Source organism: Mytilus californianus, unplaced genomic scaffold (genome assembly GCF_021869535.1).
Source record: "Mytilus californianus isolate M0D057914Y unplaced genomic scaffold, xbMytCali1.0.p SCAF_5, whole genome shotgun sequence".
NCBI lineage: Eukaryota > Metazoa > Mollusca > Bivalvia > Mytilida > Mytilidae > Mytilus > Mytilus californianus.
Window position 1 is genome coordinate 91414813 of NW_026262701.1, and position 23486 is coordinate 91438298.

At 31.5% G+C, this 23486-nt stretch overlaps 1 protein-coding gene across 1 annotated transcript in view; it reads right to left on the reverse strand.

Moving 5' to 3' along the window:
- The window catches only part of LOC127703258 (uncharacterized), a 39676-nt gene that overhangs the window by 11512 nt on the left and 4678 nt on the right, over positions 1-23486 (reverse strand). Inside the window, exons 5-25 of the mRNA XM_052207771.1 lie at positions 22454-22627; positions 21320-21462; positions 20184-20288; positions 19685-19814; positions 18660-18853; positions 17913-18083; positions 17313-17393; positions 16941-17067; positions 15827-15942; positions 14936-15029; positions 13509-13711; positions 13104-13217; positions 12386-12556; positions 10877-10987; positions 9356-9487; positions 8752-8947; positions 7544-7673; positions 4858-5027; positions 3295-3374; positions 2838-3032; positions 1847-1980 (exon numbers count right to left, since the gene is read on the reverse strand). Of these exons, the coding sequence (XP_052063731.1) occupies positions 1847-1980; positions 2838-3032; positions 3295-3374; positions 4858-5027; positions 7544-7673; positions 8752-8947; positions 9356-9487; positions 10877-10987; positions 12386-12556; positions 13104-13217; positions 13509-13711; positions 14936-15029; positions 15827-15942; positions 16941-17067; positions 17313-17393; positions 17913-18083; positions 18660-18853; positions 19685-19814; positions 20184-20288; positions 21320-21462; positions 22454-22627 (2971 nt within the window). The remainder of the gene's footprint in view (positions 1-1846; positions 1981-2837; positions 3033-3294; positions 3375-4857; positions 5028-7543; positions 7674-8751; positions 8948-9355; positions 9488-10876; positions 10988-12385; positions 12557-13103; positions 13218-13508; positions 13712-14935; positions 15030-15826; positions 15943-16940; positions 17068-17312; positions 17394-17912; positions 18084-18659; positions 18854-19684; positions 19815-20183; positions 20289-21319; positions 21463-22453; positions 22628-23486) is intronic.

A 23486-nucleotide genomic window follows, 5' to 3' on the forward strand; every position in this document is an offset into this window, starting at 1 on the left:
AAACAAAAAATAACAGCAGAAAAAGTGTTATGATAGTGCAAGCCTGATTTCTCTAATCAAAATCAAACAAAACCGTACTAATTCTTAGAAACATCTAAATGTCCTTTCTTTTGAGATTTTTTAGTAGTACGAAATATAAAAAATACATTAAATCTTTTTACGTGCATATGTGTATAAGGAGACAAATTTATTTATTATATAGTATTTCAATGTAAACCAAATAAGGGCACCATATATATTTTTTTTACATTATTTGATAAAGATGATGAACATTTTCTTGAGAAAACATAATGCTATCCTGAAATCAGACTCAATTCGGAGTCACAGATCAGTTCAGAAATAACGTGTTATGTGAATTTCCTTATACTAAGCAGAATGTGTTCCTGCATCAGATTATTTCATCATATCAACTGTTGTTCATTAAAAATGAAGACACAGTAGTATACCAATGTTCATAACTCAGGAGAATTTTACAAAAACAAAAACTAACAAACTGAGTTAAATTCATTAAACTCTGAACGAAGCGAGATCGAATGTGTCAAGAGCTTGAGCGTCTAAAGCTATGCATGCTCCACTCGTCAGCCTAAACCATAAACAGTCAAAATGTTAATAAAAGGAATATGACACATTTTGTAACTTTTCAAGCAAATTTCCGGTGTTCGAAGATAATTTTTTTAGGAAGGATGTCGACGATTGTAGAGACACAAAAAAGTCGTATCGATCAACCAATTCGTGATGATGACCATTATCCTATCGAAGGTCGGTGGTTTTCTCCGGGCACTCCGGTTTCCTCCACCAATAAAAACTGGCCGCCACGAAATAGCCCAAAAGCGGTGCTTAAAAGTGGCGTTAAAACACCAAAAATCAAATCAAATCAAATGATGACCATTGCATGTGGGTGGTTTATGTTATCAATATATCTTAACGTGACATTAAAGAACTTTTAGAGATGCTGTTTCTATTGTATTTGAGAAGAGTTTAAATGAATTCTGCTGCATGCATACATACATAAACAAACAGGTCGGACAATAGGGGTTTACATTTGGTACCCATGTATTCATTATTATACTCCATTATGTAAACAATATCTAGGCTTGTTCATGAATTTCACTTTTTTTTTTTATTTATTTGAATTAATATTTCCAGGTATCAATGTCATCAGTGCAATTAAAGATCTGACTGACTGTCAAGGTCTAGTGAAATTTGACTATCACAAATATATTTCATCATGACATTAAGTAATGATTGTAAAGTAATTATGAAAAGTTACGTCAATAAATATATCAAAAACTTAATATTATATAACGTTATGACAGATAAAACAAAATATTTATATATAAGTTCTTTTTTCAACTTGCTATTAAGAATTAAATTTGTTATCACAGAAATTTATTTTTTGTACATTTTATGCATAATAACGACAGAAATAGAAAACTAAAAGGTAAAGGAAATAACCCCGTTAGATAATTAAACACTTAATAAAATTAAACTCATGAAACAACTTAAATTTTACTTTCAAAAAGAAGAAACTGGCCAAATAATATTATTACAGGACAAAAGCTCTTTCTTTGAAAGTATATGTCAGTTTTATACAGCAAAATATACCTGGTGTTATTATGTACATAATTGAGTGCTTAGATCAATTAATCTTAAATTGCATGATATGCTATATTGATATGTTACATTGTATTTCAATATTTGATTTAAAAGATATTAGAAAAGTATGAGTAAGTGGAAGAGATTTCAAATGAATGTCACAGAATAAGCGTTGAGTGTTTGATATATAAAGCATGCTAAAAACAAGTAAATACCAAGTTTATAGTTTATAAAATATAAAACATTCAACCTTGAATTCGGTCCGGTTTCAAAATCGTGTTCCAACCTCTCCAGAATCTTTGCAAACAATTCTTGTGGGTTTCTAGCAGACAGATACTCTTTAATTTTGTCTGTTAATTGGCGAAATGATCCAAATATACGTATCTGCAGATAAAACAATTTAAAAAAAATAATAATATTCAATGCTGGAATATTAAAACGAAAAAAAATAATCGTTTTTTTCATGTTTCAATTAGCTTTCAACAATCTAACTAAAACATGAAAAAAACTATTTTTGTCTGTCCATAGTCCATAGTTTAGTTTGAAAAAACTTATCCAGTCGCTTCTCTGCTAGTCGAATAACCATAACTGTGTTATACAAAAACAATTGTGTTCTTTTCATGACAACTTGATGTTTTGCTATTTCTAGTAAAGCCAACTTTGCCAGTTAATGTTTCCAAAGCTTGATGTGTAGAAGTCACTATTGTAGTGTATGTTGTATCACATACATATCTATCTGTACTTCTGTGTGTATATATCATAGAACTTATACAAATAATAACGTGAACTACGTTAAAAATGCGTTTTAAAGGATATTAGTGATTTCATTGGATATGATCTGCCTTAAAAAAGGGCGTAATTACCTATGTGTCAACGATCTAATAAATGTTTTACTGAATTATAACATACATTATTTATTCTTGGATTTAAGGAATAGATATATCATATTTTATAAAAGACAAAATCAACCAGTGCCTTTTCTTTGGACAGACACATCACTATGAAATGCAAATTCAGAAATGCAATTAACAAAACTAAGAACATGGTATAAAATAATGCAACAGCAGTTTACCAATGTTCAAATCCCATAAATTGTTTAAGAGGATAAAGGTAACAAACAAAAAATAAGGTAATCACATGAACTCCAGAAGGTGCCAGTCTGGGTGTGTAAACCAGAGTTAAAGAGTAGTTACTGAGAGCAAAACACTAGTCATCCGACATGTGGGAAAAGTTTACTCTACCTCATCAAGTAGCGACTTGAGGTACAAAGGATTAGATGTCTGTTGAGCATTCACCAGCATTATCTTCTGTTCACTGTTCAGAGTTTTTCCGTAAACACCTTGCAAGTAGTCAGTAATTATTTGCATCTTTTGTGATTCCTGTAGTGGTTCTACTTTCATATTTGGCCATCTGTTACGTAAACAAGCTCGCATTGCCTTAAAAATAATTCATATTTATGGGTTGTACAGTTAGTCATATATTAAATAGCAATAGCCATCTTTAATTTGGTTCATGTATTATAATTTCTTAAAAGTTGAATTAATACAGTGCATAATTAACATTGTGTTCTAATTGTATACATAATAAATTTGCTGTTCTACTTTCAAATCATTAAGGAATAATTAGGTTGATCACTAAATATTTCCATGCATTATAAGACTAAATATTTAAATTGTGAAATTGTGTAATTTGGATTACCCTTCCTGGAAGAGTTGAACACAACATGAAAACATTTGATGGTAATTCTTCTGGTACCCACATTAAATCGTGTTCTGAACCTGAAATATAAGGCGCTAGAGTCACATGCTATTTTTTTGTAATATCAATATCACACATTTCTTGAATAAGTAATTTTTTCAATTAAGCACGTTTAATAAATTATCAAAGCTAGGTCACTGATATGTGAATATATACACATGATACAGTTAAAGAAAACCTTAAAAATTCAATGACATTTTATAAATTTGCTGCTTCAGAAGCATTCTATTAAATACCTTAACATTTGAAAGAAATGCTAGATACTTATATACAGGATCAAGCGGTATTGATGCTTTCTCCAAACAGGTAGTGCAATATGAATTCAACTCAACTAGTTTGTTCATTAGTTTCAAAAATAAGTACTTAAACCTGGTCATAATATGGTCATACTTAAACGTTAACTGTTTACAAAGTTCTAATGATTTTCTACACCAGGATTAGATTGCCATAGCTGTATTTGACAAAATCTTTCGGAATTTTTTGTCCTCAATACTCTTCAACTACGTACTTTATTTAGCCTTTTAACTTTTTTGATTCGAGCGTCACAAGGATGAGTCTTCGTAGATGAAACGCGCGTCTGGCGTACACAGATTTCAATCCTGGTGTCCATGATGAGTTTATTTGTTTATACTGCGTTTATACTTATTCAGACGTAAAACTTTATTAAGAGGCTCACTGTTTTATGTAGCACTTTAACCTACGATATACGTAACATGAATACAATTATAGAATTCAAAACCAACAGAATTATTTTGGTTTTCAACTATAAGGCAAATTGTATTAAATAGGCTAAAAGCAATTTACAATTTATACCTTTCCTTTTTTGTGTTGATGTGTAACTGATGTATAGACCACATTTTCTATTTATTTCAATTTACTGTTTATGTTATAGATACTTATCAAAATATTCAAATATAATCAAAACCATTCAACCATCGAAAGTATTTGATAGAAAGGGGAACAGCAGCACAATCATAGCTTCAGATAATAAGAGACATATCAAACGCAGTAAGGAAATCAAGTCAGGGTTATGTGAGGTCAAGGAAAACATAAATTTGGTGACATTGACTGTCTTGTTATGAGTTCATGAATTCAGATGACATACTAGTTTGTGTGTATTATCGTATGTTCCTTGTGATTCTTAAAGTATTTGCCTTTTCAAAATCAAGAAAAAATTGTGAAAATACAACCTACATCATTTTTTTTGTTTTTGAAAATAAGTATAAAAAAACGAGAAAAACTGCATATATGTACGATTTACATTACTTCAGACCTTATGCCATATACACACTATTCAGACACCCACTACATAAACACCCTGCTGTTTGAGGCGAACGTTTGCAGTCAAATATTATCAATTGAATGTTCTTCTTATTAGACCATTGTGTGATGAGATGCCAAAACACCCTTATATTTCTATTCATCCCGACCATTGCATAATATATCTTTCAATGCTAGTATCATTGTGTAAAATAATGAAACATATAATCACAAAGTATATACCGTCTTCACCAGTGCCATCATCCAACTGATTAAGTGCGTCCAGAACAATTACAACCTTTGTCCTAGACCCTGCCATCCTTAACCACTTTCCAATATCATTAATCAGCAAAGTTTCGGATGTTGGAATTTGCATATCGAAATCATAGAATATGTTCATTTCTTCAAACAATCTAAAATAACAGTAAACATTAACAAAAAGAGATATGAGCTTAAGTCAATGAGGCAGGAACCAAACGACAAGAATAATTAAACGACATATAAGGAGCAGCATAAGTCTTCAACAATAGACATGTTTCTTTACAATATGTAAAGCTTTAATTTGTCCGGAGTCTATAAAATTTGTGAATTAAACTTAACAGAAACTATCAAAAACATCCGTGTTCTAATGTCCAATAGACAATAAGAGTTAGTCGGTGTCCGTTTTCATTTCCATTTTTTATATTCAATAAGTGTTTGTGTCTACCGCTCCTTCACCAGTGAAAGTATTAGATTTTTAACAGATTGTTTCGCACAAAAAGTACAAAAATAAATCAAACGTAGCTTGGCGCCAATTAAAACGTTAAAACCCGCTGCATTTGTTTGCACCTGTCCTAAGTCAGGAACCTGATGGTCAGTGGATGTCGTTTGTTGATGTGGTTCATAAGTGTTTCTCGTTTCTCGTTTTTTATATAGAATAGACCGTTGGTTTTCCTGTTTGAATGGTTTTACACTAGTCATTTTTGGGGCCCTTTGTAGCTTGCTGTTTGGTGTGAGCCAAGGCTCCGTGTTGAAGGCCGTAATTTGACCTATAATGGTTTACTTTTACAAATTGTGACTTAGATGGAGAGTTGTCTCATTGGCACTCCAACCACATCTTCTTATATCTATTTGGCTATTAAACGATCTGAGTTTTCTGTCAGATGGGTAATTGTGATTTACAAAAAAATAAAATTCTGCGAAATATTTAAAATGATTGATCTTCGATTGCACGATAAAACTAATACTTAATAAATGCACATCTGGAAGTCCAAAACGCTTATCGTAATTTATATTCACCCGGAACGCTTAAAGTCAACATTTTTAAACCAAAGGATTGCAAATTAAGGAGACAGCAGTTAACCGATGTTCAAATTGCAAATCGTTTTAAAAGAAAAAAAATCAAGGTAACAAACACAAACTGAAGGAATCGGATTGACCCTTAAAGGAGCAATACATGGGTGCGTGGACAGGGTTAGCATCTCTTGCCATGCAAATTCACTCAGTCCAAATACCACAATCGGGAATAGGACACAATCGGTTACATTGCACATGAGGCGCCTATATTGGTATCTTAATATCTAAGACCTCGAAAACATGTCGATAGTGAGTTGAGACATCGACACATTGCATCGGGCTACCAATTTGTGATGATGACCGAAAAACTTACGTATCGTCGATTTTATTTGTTATTCCTCACAACTTCGTTCGAGGATTTTTTATGTAACATGCATGTGTAAGGAGAACACCCTTGTTAATGAAGTCCGTATAGTAAGAGCATTGAAAATGTGTTTGTTCTATACCATGTATAAAGTGATAAAACATTGACTTCTGAGTTGATGATACTCTCAAGAATAAACACTTGAATACTTGCGAAGCTATTTGGCAAAATGCTAAATGACACAAAAAGAATATCAAATTCCATCTAAAGTTCAAATATGTTTCAGGGAGTTGAACTTTAATTTCTATATATAATTTCATAACAACATTGATGATTAAATCATAAGAAACGAGTTTCGTGTAATTTTACTGTTTTCAAAATTATTGAAGCAATTCATACATATATAATAAAGTAAGTCCTGTATGCACGTTTTTCATATTTATTACTGATCTATAACGTATTATCGACAAATAGTATTTCATTAAGTGATTGTTGATCGCAACTTAAATAAATTTCGAGTTTGTTGCCAACGTTTACCGGATCGTGACATTTATGAACAATCAATACAGAGCATGTGGAGCACGGCAAATAAGTGAACTGATACAGCATGATATATTTACTATATCTTCCATGCGTTTCCATTCGTTAATTAAACTTTTCCTCGACAGTTGTTAACTGATTTGTTGTATTAAATTTGTTCTTTAAGAATAAATTATTACTATTTATCTTCCAGTGTACGTTTGTTTACATTCTTTCATAACGGTTTTCCCCTCGCACTGCGCTGTGCAGTGGTCGAAGTTCAAAGGAGAGGTCACGGAGTTAATGTCAATGCATACGGGAAAATATAAGTGATAATATAAAGGATTTTCTTTTACAAGAAAGTTCACGTTCACTTGTTTTTTAGTAAATCTTAGCCATTCAAGTATATAAAACATATTCATTTTTTTTAAATTTGAAACTCCATATGACTTTAATATGTTCTATAACGTGTAAGAGCCGTAGCATTCACTACTGAGCTGGTGAAAATCTCAAGGACCAGAAGTTCACAATATTGCTGACCAAACGTTATTTTACAGAATTAATTAACGATATGCTTATTGGTAGAACATTAAAACAGTGTAAAAGTAGGCGAAACAGTTGACGCATTTGGCTATTTTGACTTCCATTTGAAAATGAGATTGTAATGAGTAGGATCAGAAATTTGAACCATACAACTGCTACCAACAGGCTCTCAAAAATCGAGTTATCCACTATATTGAAGAATAGCGTATATTGATTTAATATAATTACCTTCTAATAAGCTTGATGTAATCTGAGCTATCGGCAGAGCTTCCTATGAAATGCACAAATACAAAGGTTGTTGCTTCTGCATCTTCAATCTGTTTGGCCCAGTTAGCAATCAGTGATGACTTTCCACTTCCTGAATTCAAAAGTAACAAATATCATCAAATAAGGTTATCATAACTTACCATCTATACAAAAATCATCCCAAAAAATAAGACATTATTGTGATCCAAAAATGAAAGGCTAGAATATGAAACCATCGCAGCCATTGCTGTTACATATTGTGATAAATCTTTCGGAACTATTGTATAATCGTTTACTGACGTTTTACGGCCAGGTACAGTCATTGCAATTTCATAAGGGTTTACTTACGTAAGGTATTTAGCTATCAGACAAACATTTAAATAGTGCTTTATTTCATATCATGTACATAAATTATGGTATAATAAATGAAAGTTAAAAAGTGCTACAAACATGAAGAAAAAAAAATTTAGTTGAGCTAATCAATCTTAAACCCTGTGCCAACTGCAAGATTAAAGAGTTGCGCCATGAGCGCATTGAAATGCCCGTTGCTTTTTCAGCAAATAAAGTTCCATAACTCCTAAATGTCATATCAGAAATTTATAAAAAAAACTGAAAGGGAGCTTATTTTAATAAACATAAACTAGTCCCCAAAGTTTCATGAAAACTGCTCAAAGTATTTTTGAGTAATGGTACGAAAACTTGAAAAATTTCACCTTTTTATGAATAAAATCCAATAACTTAGAAACGTAAAATCTAAAATTTAGAGAAATAGAAAGGGAGCTTACGTCAATAGATATAAACAATTTACCAAAGTTTCATGAAAATTGGTTAAAACGTTTTCGAGTTATTGTCCGATATGTTGATGACGGACGAACGTACAGGCGAACGGTCAGATGGACGTACAACGGTATGCCTTTTAAAATACGTCCCGTAAACGGATGCATAAAAACCCCTTAATCCAGTTATAAATATATAAGTGATACTGAATATATAAAATCTATCTGAAAGTTTTGCCAATACATGAAATTATTTGATAAGGATAATTGTTTTGCCTAAGTGGATACTTTTAAGGTTAGTAAATAATCCATTAAATCAAGGCAAATGCAACGGTCAATTCACGTAACTTAACAGCATAATGCTAAATCATACATAGAACATAATTTATCGTATTTACAGTTTCAAAGTCCTACCTGATTCTCCAAGTATAATAAATGGTTTTGTTATCCCTTTGTCTCGTTCTTTGGTAATATTTTTAAAATAATCTTGTCTTCCTATGTACACACGTTGTCGAGCTTCACCAAACGCATTATGAGCCTCTCGCATGCGTTCTAACTGCGTTAAATCTGTACCTTTAGGGAAATCAATGTTGATACATTGTTCTAGATCCTAAAATACGTGTTTTACAAAGGTCATGGATTAAAAGATTAGAAGAAATTGAACTTCTCCTTTGTAAAGATACAAGAAAGAATATTTGAACTAAACTTAAGAATATATTTCCTCTTCGTACGAAATTTCGCATACTAAATAATTTAAGATGTATGAGTGAACCTTTATCCTAAATGAAGTTCAAATTCTTGATGATTTGTGACATTACATTATCCTTCTCAACATAGAATAAATGTCAGTTTAAACTATTATGCAATGCAAGCGTTGTTATATATGATTTTCATTCTATAATATATTCATATTGTGGAACTCTGTTCCAACCTAAATCAAATAAAATATGCATTTCTAACGCTGCAAATTATTCAGAAACAAACAGAGTAAAATAAACAGGACAAGAAACTTTTTTACCCTTTTAATATTTTCAGCAACTTCTGTGGCAGATTTAAATGTAGTAATGTTAAGCCCCAGTGGATGTTCCTTAACTTGAGTTTTTAACCTTTCTTGTTGCTGATGATGCCATTTTGATTCTGAGGAAAGGAGCTGAAAAAGTAACTATTGAATTTGTATACGATTCATGGTATTTGTCAACAGTTAGATCATCAATATTTTTTTTTAAATGTTTTGTCAATTTTGTATGGCCTTAGTGTCAGGTTTATGAGTGCCATCCAATTTTTGACAATTCAATACAATGTTTTATTAAAGTCTCATCTCTCAAACAAGTACAATCAATATTTATACATTATAAAACAATACTAAATAAAATGAGAGTCATTCTATACAGAATTATAAGAGACTATTAAAATGCATAGATATAATACACTAAACAATATGAAATAAAATATTGACATTAACAGTTCCATTTACTGTCACGGCATACTTATAATAATCAATTAAAAAAATCGAGTGAGCGTGTGGTATATCAACAAACATGAGATTGGTCATCAGAAAAACGATGATTATTTATTACAATCCACATTTTAGGTAATCATTATATTCATCTCATTAACATATTTGTGAAGTGAATTTTATACAATAATCACATACATAATTTTAATCCTGGTAGCTTTGATGACTTTATTTACAGATAACTGATATAATTTTGAATGACACAGTGTACGACCTTATTCATGAAGACAATAAAAACAAGAATTTCCTCAAACGTTAATTTTGGAAATAGTAAATAGAGACTTGTCCATTGCAGCAACGTGTTCTTTAAATATATAAATTTCCTTTAAGAGATGTCTTGAGTAACAAAATACCAAGTCTAAAACTTATTGTCTATTAGACAATGCCCATGTATTTGTAATATTGTGGATTTTTCTTCATGGAGTGACATGATGTTTCTGTCAAACTGATCGAAAGTACGAGTATTTCTTTTGTAATGAAAATATTTAGACATTAGACAACGTGATCAGCAATGATTTTTAGATTAGTAACATTTTTTTTTCAAACATGTATTGGCTTCCTGTATCATACAAATTTTCTCCCCACATTCCCATCTGTTTCGAATTAAAACAAAAATGAAAAGAAATACATTTAAGAGGGAAAACTGGTGGTAGTGTTACAATAGGCTATCTTAAACTAGCTACATAAAATGACCAGCAGATAAGTGAAACTATTAACAAATATGTTTATGGTATCAATATATTTGGTGCATATAATATGTATTTCTTGAGAAAAAAAACCCAACAAAGTTTAAGTTGATGCCAAAGTTCTATAGACTAATTATAGATTAAACGTCATTTAAGATTACAAGAGACAACCGTGTATGTACTATGTTATTTCCTGAACAGAGATAAATACTAGTATATTTGCATTGATTATTTAGATGTTTACTCGCTACTATGATTTTTGTATAGTTGAAAAAGTCTCTTTTTTAATTAATTCAATCATTGAGGTGTATTAAAACGAAACAAAATATTATAGAACCTTAAATTCCTGACTTGATAGTTTTTCCTTCGATGGAGGATCCCTCATGTAGAAGAAACATTTATCTTTTGACACATTTGGATTATTCAAAACTCCCTGTAATACTTCTAACTGAAAGGTAAGAACTGTATAAATCATTTCAGTACTTTTTTCTATCTGAATTTAAAGAAACGTGCACATAAATATACGAACATGTATTTCTTCACTTATATAATCTATTTATGATGGTTTTATTTTTAACTATTAGGACTTGATGCAGCAATCAGGAAAACCAATAAAATAAAAAAAAAATTAGTCATCTTAAACGACAGCTTAGCACCTCGCCTGTCATGACTTTCTTAAATCATTAATGAAGGTCAAGACAGCCCCGTAGACGTGTAGATCTTCGGAAAATTTTCCGTAAGCTTTTCCAAAGCCATTCTTATTTAACATGTAGATCAATGCTACCTTCTGGAGGTGTTGACTTACAAAAAACATGCATCAACTGAAAAAAGATGACACCTCTATGTATATGATTTGTAGTCGTCTTGTGTGTAAAATCAAATGAAACGAATAGATAAACGACTATATACTTTATACATTTCTAAACTTTCGGCAAGGGATAGTAAATATATCAAGATGAATAATTATAGACGCAAAAGTGCTTACAATGATGATTTTTCATATTATAAATATTTCCATGGGAAAAAAAGAAATATTCGATTTGCGATGATTTTCGCCCGATTCCAGAGGTATAATGATGTAAAAATTTTTATTCCATTGTTATGCTAAATGAAGGCGAGCGAGCAATTAGCACGTTGATTTTCAATTTTAACTACATATCAAGGCCCATGACAACACACACCAATAACAATTGACGCTGATTTCAAAATTCTGAGATAATGTTTACGATACTCTGTCACATGATTAGATTAAAACAAAAAGTAGGCATAAGCGCATGTGCACGAACAGTGTTGATTGTCAATATGATAAAATTTCCAAGGGTATCACCCCTTTAAATATTCGATCGTTGATAACATTATATTAATCTGTCTAAGATGTTGCTAATTTTTGACATACATTTCATTAAACTGTAATTAGACATAAAGGCGCGAGATCTCTAACAACGTTGATTTTCAATATGTTTTATCGGTCCTGAATTTCAAACCTACATTTTAGGTATGAGAGTGTTTATAAGGTCAGACGGATGGACGGGCATCAGCATTCTCATATGCCCGTTTCGTGGTTGGGGATTAACATATATTATCTACCGATAATTGTTTTTAATAAAACATCTCCATAAATGAAGTTTACACTAAAATGGGTAGATACTATTGACATACTTTGATGACTAAAAATAAAACAACCTTGAATGGTAAATAATTATTTTGTTGTTGTTGCAATGTTTAGGGACAAACTGTAGCTCATGTTATACCTCCGTTATGACAAAAACATAACAAATAGTCAATGATTCGTTGTGATTATTTAGGAACCCTTAATGAATAATCAGATAAAGAACAAAGAATTAACCTGTGTAACGCTGGATCCATATCTAAATTCATCTATCCATTTGAGATTTGGGTAGCTTTCTATTGCGTAGTCAAATGTAGAATTCAAAACATCATCTGGCTCTTCCTTTCTTTGGGACCATCCATACCTCTCTCCCATCAGACAGATGAAGTAGGGTCGACATCGATCAATCTTTATTGGTACAAAAAAACAAATGTTTCTTACTTAAAACTTAAGTTTTGCTTCTCATGTGAATTTGATGGACCAATCGCGTGCAAATTTTCAGATCTAGTAACTTTCATTAATTTTAGTGTGATTACCTATTCGGGAAATCCATTTGGAAATATGACTGGAATGAAAAATTACTGTTTTTGAAATGGTTTGATGTCTATAAAGACGTTCTTAACTTTTTAGATTTGATTCTAATGGCTAGATGTGTATTTCGGCGTTTAATCATTACACTAAATCATTCATTTTAGAACGCGTGCATTTAGCAAATATATTGTTAGATTTAAAAATATAAAAATAAGGAAAACCTTGAAACCAAATAATTAAATAAACAATTATTCTCTTTCATTATAATGTTCCTTATTTTTAACTAAAAAGAAAAGACAAAAATGCTTTTACTGGTGCATTTATTGGTACAAAAAGGGAAGCATTTTGAAAATGAATATACAAATACTTTAGTAAGTGATATTCTTATAAAGTGTTTTATTAAGATGATTTCAAATTAGTTTACCTCCTGTAAGCAAATTGCTATTGTTTTGCCATCGCTAGTTTGCTCTGATGTTATTCCCCATCTTAAATCTACATACGTGAAGAATACGCCTCTTTCTGTACACAAACGACGTATCTGCAACATGTAACAGTAACATAACAATAAGTATCCGAAACGAAAAAAATAGTATTTTCATAATTGTCAAAATAGTTAAATAACGAGCCACTGGAAAAGAAAAGCTGTAGCGCCTTACACGTACCTTTTCTGGTGGTAACGAAATGTTACCCCAATTGACGTAGCCATAATATGATATTGCTTATTGTCATATTCAGAAAACACAATAGCATTAAGATTAAAATTTGTTAAATGATAGAGTACAAAGTTGCAGTTCTATTCATTGTTACAGCTTTAGAATTTGAAATTTACCTCACTGAAGGCCGTTTTTATTATTTCATCTCTCTCCTTGGCAAAGTCTTTAAATGTACTGGAAACAAAAACACGAATTTCTCTCTTCTTTTCTAACTTCTGTTTTGTTAAAAATCGTTTAAGGAGTGCCCACTTCGATTCTTGTCCCATTTCATCTTCTAATGCGATTATACTTTTTGTATTTGTCAAATCTTGGACGTCATCTAAATACACATACGTGTGTCAAATCAAAGATTAATAGTTATTTAATCCATAAAATATTGCAAATTTAAAAAGTTATGAGATGTTTTTATAATTGCAAACATTGCCATGGGACAAGTTTCGCAAAAATAAATGATAGCATTATGGGTGCAAAAAGATCCGGAAATCATAATCATTATGATGAATCATGATTTTGTCATTTATTTAACATTTGTAATGATGATACTGGCAAAGATTTAACAGTAATTTGTTATAAAAATATTGTACGAACTTCGTCTTTCTCTGAATATATTCTTGATTATTCATTTTGAATGTGATTAATTGGAATAGTTAACTACTAGCTTGTTGAGTACGAAAGGTACTGTTATCTTATTTGTATGTCCCAGTAACAAATAACCGGAGACACGTTGTTCACTTTGAATATAGATGATTTAATTGGCACCGATTACTATAAATGACTGAATATTTATTTTCAAAACGACGTTTGCAAAGAAATGCATTCAAATGCAAAAAAATGATAGAGATAAGGTTTTTCCGCTAGATATTTTTCTCGATTAAAGTATTCATTTGTGTTACTTATATGAGAAGGAGTTGGAGACTATAAATCGGAAACGCTAATAAGATACCCATCCAAAGATACTTTATTTGTCATTATGTAGAGACAACATAGTATCAAGTTTGCAGTATTTGGTGATCTTTATTTACTTTATAGTTTTTTTAATACACGCAACAATTTCAACAAATTTGTAATATTTTTTTTCTCCACTGGCATGTGTCATTCAATAAAATATTTTCCCTTTTGAATGTGCTTTTTATTACTATTTTTAATTACTTAAGACTTTAATACTAGTTTATACTGTCACCGTCTCGAATACGATCTATATCTCACGAGAAACATTTTGGGAAATTTTGTCTGGATTTGCATGGAGGAGTGTATGCATGCATAGCAAAAAACGCTTATCCCTTCTATGCATCAGTTTCGATTGGGTTTGTTTTCTTGGTTGTGTGTAAATTCTAACTTGATATAGATTTGAAAATCGGTTAACTACTACAACCTCTGACTTATAGTTGTGTCTGATATATTTCAATCTTTATATCAATGGTTCTTATTATCTCTTCAACTATTGATATATGTGCATGAATCTACCAAAAAACTTATCTAATGTTTTGATATTTAAAGAAGTTTACGAATCTTTCTCAAATTATAATAGTTCATGCATATTTACCTTCTTTGATGAATTTTTCCATCAAGGCAGCATTATCCGTAAGAACTTTTGAAACCAATTTCTCCGCAACTGATTTGCTGTCTGCCTTGTCCATCTTTATGCAATATGAAACAAATTCATTTTGTTTTATTCCGTTTCCTATTCTTTTTACATATTTTATTACTCTTTTGTAACTTTTTTTAAGAATATGCTTTAGCAAGAAAAGTCTATTGTCGGATACATTCTCAACAAAATTATTTTTCATATAGATTAGAGAATGGTAACAGGGAATGCGTCATAGAGACGACAACCCAACTAAAATGCAGAAAACAGCCCAAGGCCACCTATGGGCCTTCATAGTAGCGCGAAAGTCCCGCTGCCGGAGGCGCGCTTCAGATGGCACCTAAACAATAATGTATACTAGTTCAGCAAAATGGACGCCACATATGCCGTCTGTACATTTCAATTGACATGTTGCATTGAGGTTTCAAACGTGTAGATTAAAAAGTGCTGCGTAATTTTAATAAAATATCATAAGATATATTTTTGTCATAATTCTAAAGCACTATCATATGCATTTGTAAGAGACGGGTGGTCTCCATGGTAGGTAGCAAGACGAACATATTTACATAAAAGCAATGTCAAATATTTGAAAAATATCAAACAATTTGATCAGATTTGTCATTGCAGAACACGATTAATGGTACATGAAAGGACTGTCGATCACTAAACTGCAAATCTTTCAAAAGGATATAGAGTATACTCCAACTCTATCGAAAGGATGTAGACTGAAAATCTTTAACCGATAACTTTCTGGTCAATTTTCCGTATGCCCATTTAATGTAAATGGAGGTTCACTTATACTTCAATAAGTGTAAAATTAACAATCCTTATATTACAACGAAAACACACCTGTGGAATGTCTGCATAACTGTCATTTTCAGACTGTTTGTTCTTTTTTTTTACTCGCACTTCGGCACCAGATATATAGGGACCGAAAAATCCAGCCCTCGATTTGCTATCTTTACCTGTACAATATTATATTAAAAGTTTTCAAGCAAATATATACAAAGACAATAGTAACTTTAACTTTATTTTTGTTATAGTCGTAATGAGAAATAGAAATATTCTAGGAAATTATAAACATGTATGAACCCAAAATAAATAGTCCGCGCCGACATTGTTAACTATGCTGTCTAAGGGAATAAAATGAAATAATAACACTCACGTATGAAAGATTTCAGGTGAACAAGAAAACATAACTGCTATACAGATTTGTATCTTAGGTAAGAACATGAAATTACAAAAAGATTATTTTGTAAAAAAAACCTTATTTTTTATTCTGTTAGTTTTTTTTTTAGTCCAAAAACGGCAATCGCATTGACTCCTACAGAATATTTCATTCTCAACCAAAGCAACTTATAGTTTTTTTGCATCGCGTTTATCTGTCTAGTGGAATATTTTGTAAAAGCTTACAATGTTTGTATTATATAAATATGGATAATTTTTGTCCAAAATCACTTTTTTCTAAAATTCCTTCTATACATGTTATTTTAACTTTTTTGGTGTGTTGTGTTACCCTTCTACAATTAGTATTAGCACACCATCACCTCCAAAAATCAAAATTTTGTAGAATGACGTTTTTTGTTTTTTATCATTTTCCACGGTTTCTGTGTCCTGTTGTTTTATCAAAAATTCCCGTTACTCTCAAATATGAAAAACGCATGCCTTAACAGCTTCATCTTCAAACACTATTTCCTCCAAATTACCTCCAAAATTAGTTCATAAATAATGAGTTATATAAAAATATCCCATTGAATAGTTTTGTATAAATTATCACAAGGAATCACTTCTGTTAATGGAAGGTTGATGCAATTACCACAATTACCTGTCAAAATATAAATCAGTATTCCATAATTCTATTCAGATGTATTAAGCATACCTTATATATGTGTTCACAGTTTTTAATAAATATATAAACACAATACAGACAATGAAATACATTAGATATTGAAAAAGGACGTACCTTTTGACGAGAATGCAACAAAACGGACACCAGGACCATAGTCTGAAAATATAATGTTTGCCTCTTCCCATTCACCGTGAAGGTAATATATAGGTCCTATCTCTCCTGTTGTATATTCTTTCAACACCTGAACAATATAAATATTCAATTCATTATGCATAACTTTAAATGGCAAATAATAAGTTCTTGAGAAACAATTTTTAAAAATATGTAAAGATTTATTTGATTAGAAATGAATATAGATTATGAAAAACAGAAATGATCAGAATGGATTTCATATTTATTACTAAGAACTGCAGGCAAAAATTTTAGAACTTGTGAAATAGAAAGTATTTCGTGGGCCTATTGATAAAAGCATTTGATAACTCTCACCTTTCGATCAGCTGACAACAGCTGTGCAGTAAAGCAGTAATTACCGCCACCAAAATCTCCTTCTTTGTAATCTTCGAAAACCTTAAAAAGGAAATAATTCATGTCTATCAACATTGATATTTGAAGTGAAGTAAAAAAAAAAAAAAAAAAAAATTGATAACTGTTTATTTAATATTCTCTGATGAAGTCATGCATTCTTAAATCATATTTTGCCAGAAACGGAATTTTTAACGACGGCAGAAAAAAAAAACATATCGAAATATCCAGTATTGAACTTGAAAGGCTTTATACAACAATTAAAAAAGAATGTGTTTGTATTTCGGATGGGTTGAACTATTCCTTTCATAAAGCTTTTTTTTATGACGCGGACAACAATTGTACTAAGCTTCGCCTACTCATATGTACACACTTTTGACTACTAGTATTAGGAACAAGTATACGGACTATTGCGCTAACATACTATTGGTCATTACAAGTACCTGTAATGACTATAAGGCAATGGTACGCTTTTCTTAAAAGAATATATGTTTTTCTTATGCCAAAATAATGAATTTTGATTACAAAAGAACATTATTATAGTAGGTTAATAATATACGATACCATAATGCCTGGTGATGTATCCAAGTACTCCTCAGTGAAATATTCCAGAAGATTGACTTCTTGATATTTACAACCCCATATATGTGATGTAACAAAACATGTATCTGTATCATAACCTCCATCACAAACTTTTATATCTCCCTCTGTCGTCCAAAACGTCAAATCTCCATTCTTAAAAAACAGAAAATGACAAAATATTTAGAAAAAAACCCCAAAAACAAGAGAGGAAAACAGATATGACGTAAAAAAATGCAAAATGAAAAAGAGAGATCGGTATTGATAATACCAATAACTGATAATTAGAAATGAAACGATAAACCTACACGAGAACAGGGGTGGTGAGGGGTAAAAGTGCCATGTTCGTCATCAATTCATCAACAGAAAAAAACATTTAAAGAGAACTATCAGTTTATTAAATTCATTAAAATAGCTTGTCTATAATTTAGTCGCCAGACGCGAGTTTCGTCTACATAAGACTCAGCAATTGAGATATAATTAAAACAATTGGAAGGTCAGATCAATAACAAAGTTGAATAGCATTTGAAAACCAGAATGTTTTAAAAGTTACACAAAATCGGACTAAGTCAAATAATGGCTGTTGATAGAAGCATCTTTGTGTTTCGAATAGTTTCACCATTTTGTGAACAGTAAATTTACAAAAAAGACGGATCAATGAAATGTCATGTCATCACAGAAGCACAGACTACCGGGAAAGTGTATCCAGTGTACAATTCCAATGTACCATACCTCTCCAGTAGGATTATGAAGTAGATTTTGAGACCATCCAACGATACTCATATTCTTTCGGGTGTTGATAGTCGTCAATGGTGGAATTTTGTCTATTACTTTTTGTTTTTCTATATATTCTTGTTTCTTTTGTGATTCAGTGACGATTCTATCACTGTACGTCTTGTCAAGTAAAGCGAAAGCACAAATCTGGTCTGAAATTTAAAGATGAAATAAATAATAGTATTTTTGTAAACCACATTCATAAGAAATTAATCTGTTTAACATCAGTTGGAAGGCAAAAACCATTACGTAATTACAGGGCGTTGAAAACTAAAAGTACAAAAAAGGGACAACTAATGTAAATACAGAGTTGCGCCATGAGCGCATGATACGCCCGTTGCTTTTTCAAAGAATAAATTGCCATAACTCCTCAATGTCATATCAGAAATTTATAAAAAAAAAAACTAAAGGGAGGTTATTTTAATAGATATAAACCAGTCACCAAAGTTTCATGAAAACTGCTCAAAGCATTTTTGAGTTATTGTCTGAAAACCGGAAAATCACCCCTTTTTTATTAATAAAATCCCATAACCCGGAAACGTAAAATCTAAAATTTATTAAAATCAAAGGGGAGCTAAAGTCAATAGATATAGACAATTAACCAAAGTTTCATGAAAACTGCTCAAAGCGTTTATGAGTTATTGTCTGAAAACTGGAAAATCACCTTTTTTAATGAATAAAACCACATAACTCGGACACGTAAAATTTAAATGTTTATAAAATGAGGGCTCACGTCAATAGATAAAAACATTTATCTAAAGTTTCATTCAAATTTGTGAAAGCGTTTGTGAGTTACTGTCAGACATGTCGACGACGGACGGACAAACAATGGTATACCATAATACGTCCCGTAAATGGGCGTATAAAAAGTAAATAAAAAAAAACGAAAATCAAATATTCCTCTCTGAGGATTGTTATAATATGCTGTCAAATTAAAAAATGTATGAAAATAAACACACTGAAAACAAAAACAAAAAACAAACCAGCATGTTTGTGGACGTCTTTACTTTCACTCTCAATTTCTAAAAAGTTACAATTGATATCAACGTGTATATCAACACAGTAACAAGTTGGACCAACTAAATCTCCTGGCTTCTTCATAGCTTCTATTTTCTAAAAGAGAGACACAACAATTTTCACAAATTTTCATTAGTTGCAAGACATAGTATACATAGTCAGGTCCTCGGCATTAAAGTTTCATATAAAGGTTTATCCAGGAAAGCTTGTCGAACGCCCTACATTGATTCGGTTTTCTTACCATCATTACTATTGGATTGATAATGTGGATGATGGAGAGTTATCGTCCTATATGGGATCCTTTTTGCAAGTTTCTCTGGGTGACTTATGGTTATAAAATAGCAGTATTTTTTTTATCGGAATCAGTGTTATTGTTTGTTTCATTTATGAATAATTAAACATATTTTACATTACACTTTCATCATTGATTTAATATTTTCATAAAAGTTATAATTATCAGTAAACCTCTCGGACGTCTTTGCTCATTGGTCTGCCATTAAAAGTTATGTCCTCTGGTACATCAACTACGTGTATGCGTAATTTGTAGCTCCCATTTGGTATACCATTTACCTATTTGAAACAGAAAACGTTCACAGTAAGAATCGATAGATCAACACAGACAGAAGAATATACCAAGGGAGAAATCTAGAACATTTAATTGAATTAAATAGGATCTCAGGATGGATAGTTATGGATGTGTCTTTCATATGATAATATTTGTGTGCTATTCCATAAAATCTTGCATGGGATATCCCTTAATTGCTATCATATATAACATCAATTATTAACTGAGCTCTCTTTGGTGTAAACACGATGACAAACGAGGTGGAATGTGAAAAAATAAATTTCTATGCGATACCGATGCACTCGAAGATATAATTATTTTCGTTCTCTCTTTCTTTTCATGTGTTGAAACAGCAACTCATTGATGATAATGACCAAAATACATTAGAGGGCACAAACAGTCTTCATCAATAGACAAGTCTCAATACAATTCATCAAGCTCTAAATCGTCCAGAGTCTATACAATATAACAGAAACAATCACCATTTCCACAACTACTAGTTGGGGACAGTTCATATAAAAGTTCATACAACTATCCAATTAACAGTATAGGAAGACCTTCCTGCTATGCAATACATAAATTATACAAAAAACAAAAGAAACATTATAGTATTTGCACAAACTATACAGAAGCGAATTGATTTGTATCATCATACAAAAAAACGAGACACAGTGATTGCCAAACAAACGTATTATTATAGCCCCTATTAAAAGTTATCAATATTACAATTTGAAAAGATTTGTTGAACGGTAATTAAGTTATCACACGGAAATGACATAAAGAGTAATTTCCATATCAATTAAGAAACATAACTTCATAAAGCCACAAGCGATTATCGAACATGACCTCCATTAGTCATCAATGTGGTAACAACATATCAAAAATTTTAAGGAAAGTTTGAAGGGTTTTCTAGTTTTTGTACGGAAACAGCTACAGCCATCCATCCGCTCGCCCTGCGTAACACAAATTAAAAACTCGGATTATTCCCGGCGCCGTCAGAAAACCAGGTTAAAAACTAAAATAAAATCCTCATTACCTTATACCTAAACCGTTGTTCGGATTTTTGTTCCGTGTATGCTGATCGTGACACTGAATACAAAAACCCGTCATGTGAGTTCAGCATTGAAGCGGGTAGTATTGTCTGAGTCTTCACAGAACCAACAGCTTTGCTCTGCATACCTACGAAATAGCGTATTACATTTACTTGTGTATGACCATAATTTTCGATAAAAGAGTCGATGCATTTGAAATCTTTCCTCACTGACAGTTTATAGTAAATTGCAATATACATGGTGGACTTTGGCTAAGTTTAAAGAATATGCATACTTTGATATTACATGTACATATTATGTGAAATAAGCTTTTATATTTGATCAAATACACGTGTTATGCATTACAAATGGCGTGAAATATATATATAAACATGTTTGGTTGCAGGTATTACATTCGTTCAAAATAGTTGAATCAGTTTTTATCAAGTCAAATAAATTTGCTATATTACAAACGCAAGCTCGGGAGAACTTTTGGCAAGCTTTCATAAACTGTGAGTCTCTCTTAGATCGCTTGGATTTTTGTGCGTGCTTCGTTCTAATCTTATGAGGCAAGCCCTGTCTAACTGTTACAATTTGTTCTTATGTTTTGCTGTTACCCCACGTAAGGGGGAGGGGTGGAGCTCTCACAAACATGTTAACCTCGCCTCATTTCTCAGTACCTGTCCAAAGTCTCGGCGCTTTCAACACAGTAGTTGTCGTTGGTTACTGTTTGCTATATCACTTTTCTTTTATTGTTTTTTATAATAAATCAGTGCGTTGGTTTTCTCTTTAGAATTGTTTACATCCTAGTCCTCGGGTTTTTTTATGGGAGGGGTTCTTGTTTCTAAATATTCAGTTTTTCATCTTTTTTTTTATTTCTTGATTTATTTTTTGTCGTTTAGTCGTATTTATTTTTTTTACGTTATTTTACGTTTTCTGTTTCATCGGACTAATGGTTTTCGATTGCTTCCTTGGTATCGTCTATATGTTTCCCCCCATTATAAACGAAAGTAAAAACCAAGCAGTTGGGACTACCTAATGTAGCATTTTCTTTTACTTTATCTTCCCGGAGTTTAGTAAAACTGTTTACAAGTCTCATAATATTCCAAATTGAAAGGATTTTCTGTAAGTTATCTTACCAGAAAGGAAATTTCTGTCGAAGTTAGCAAACTGATGGTGTTCACTTGAATACACAATATCATTGAGATCTTGGTATGCCGGACCTGCGCAGTTTAAGGCATAAATGACTCCTGGTTTTTGTCTGGTTAAGGAACAGGGTGAACCAGTTAACTCAATAAACACATCTTCATCAGCTAAATAGAAAAGGATTTACTATATCTCTTATATGGTTATCACCAGATATTATAGTTTTATTCGTGGGGAAAGTTGACATCATATATATATATATATATATATATATACAAATCTAAATTGAAAACAACGTTCAAACCTGATTGCGTTGGATAAAATCCGCAATTTTTATACGTGTGCATGCAAAACAAATTTCTTGGTAGAGGGGTCTAAATACAGCACAAACAACATTTACCAAAAGACCCAAAAAGTGAAAAAGTATATTTTAACAAAACGCATTTGACTAGCAGGTCGAACAACTGATATTCTTAAACCCTGTTGACTGCCATTGGCGATTGCCAAATAAACGGATCACCAGATGTAACAAAATGGATCTTATTATTGATTTATTACCAAACAGAAAACAAAAAATTTGCGGAAAAGATGGTATACCGCAAACATGAGGTGCACAAATTTGTACACCATATCCGGATTTCGACAATTAATGTCTCTTCAGTGATGTTAGGAATCGAAACGGTATTTGGAAGGCCATATAATTTACCTCAATTTAGGATAGACTCTTGAATTTTGAAAGAGTCGAAATAGGATGAACGGATCATATAAACCCGAAGGCAAATATAATACAAGCCCAAACGAAAAAATATAAACAAATCTAAATTGAAAACAACGTTCAAACCTATGATTGCGTTGGATAAAAACCGCAATTTTTATACGTGTGCATGCAAAACAAATTTCTTGGTAGAGGGGTCTAAATACAGCACAAACAACATTTACCAAAAGACCAAAAAAGTGAAAAAGTATATTTTAACAAAACGCATTTGACTAGCAGGTCGAACAACTGATGTTCTTAAATATATATAT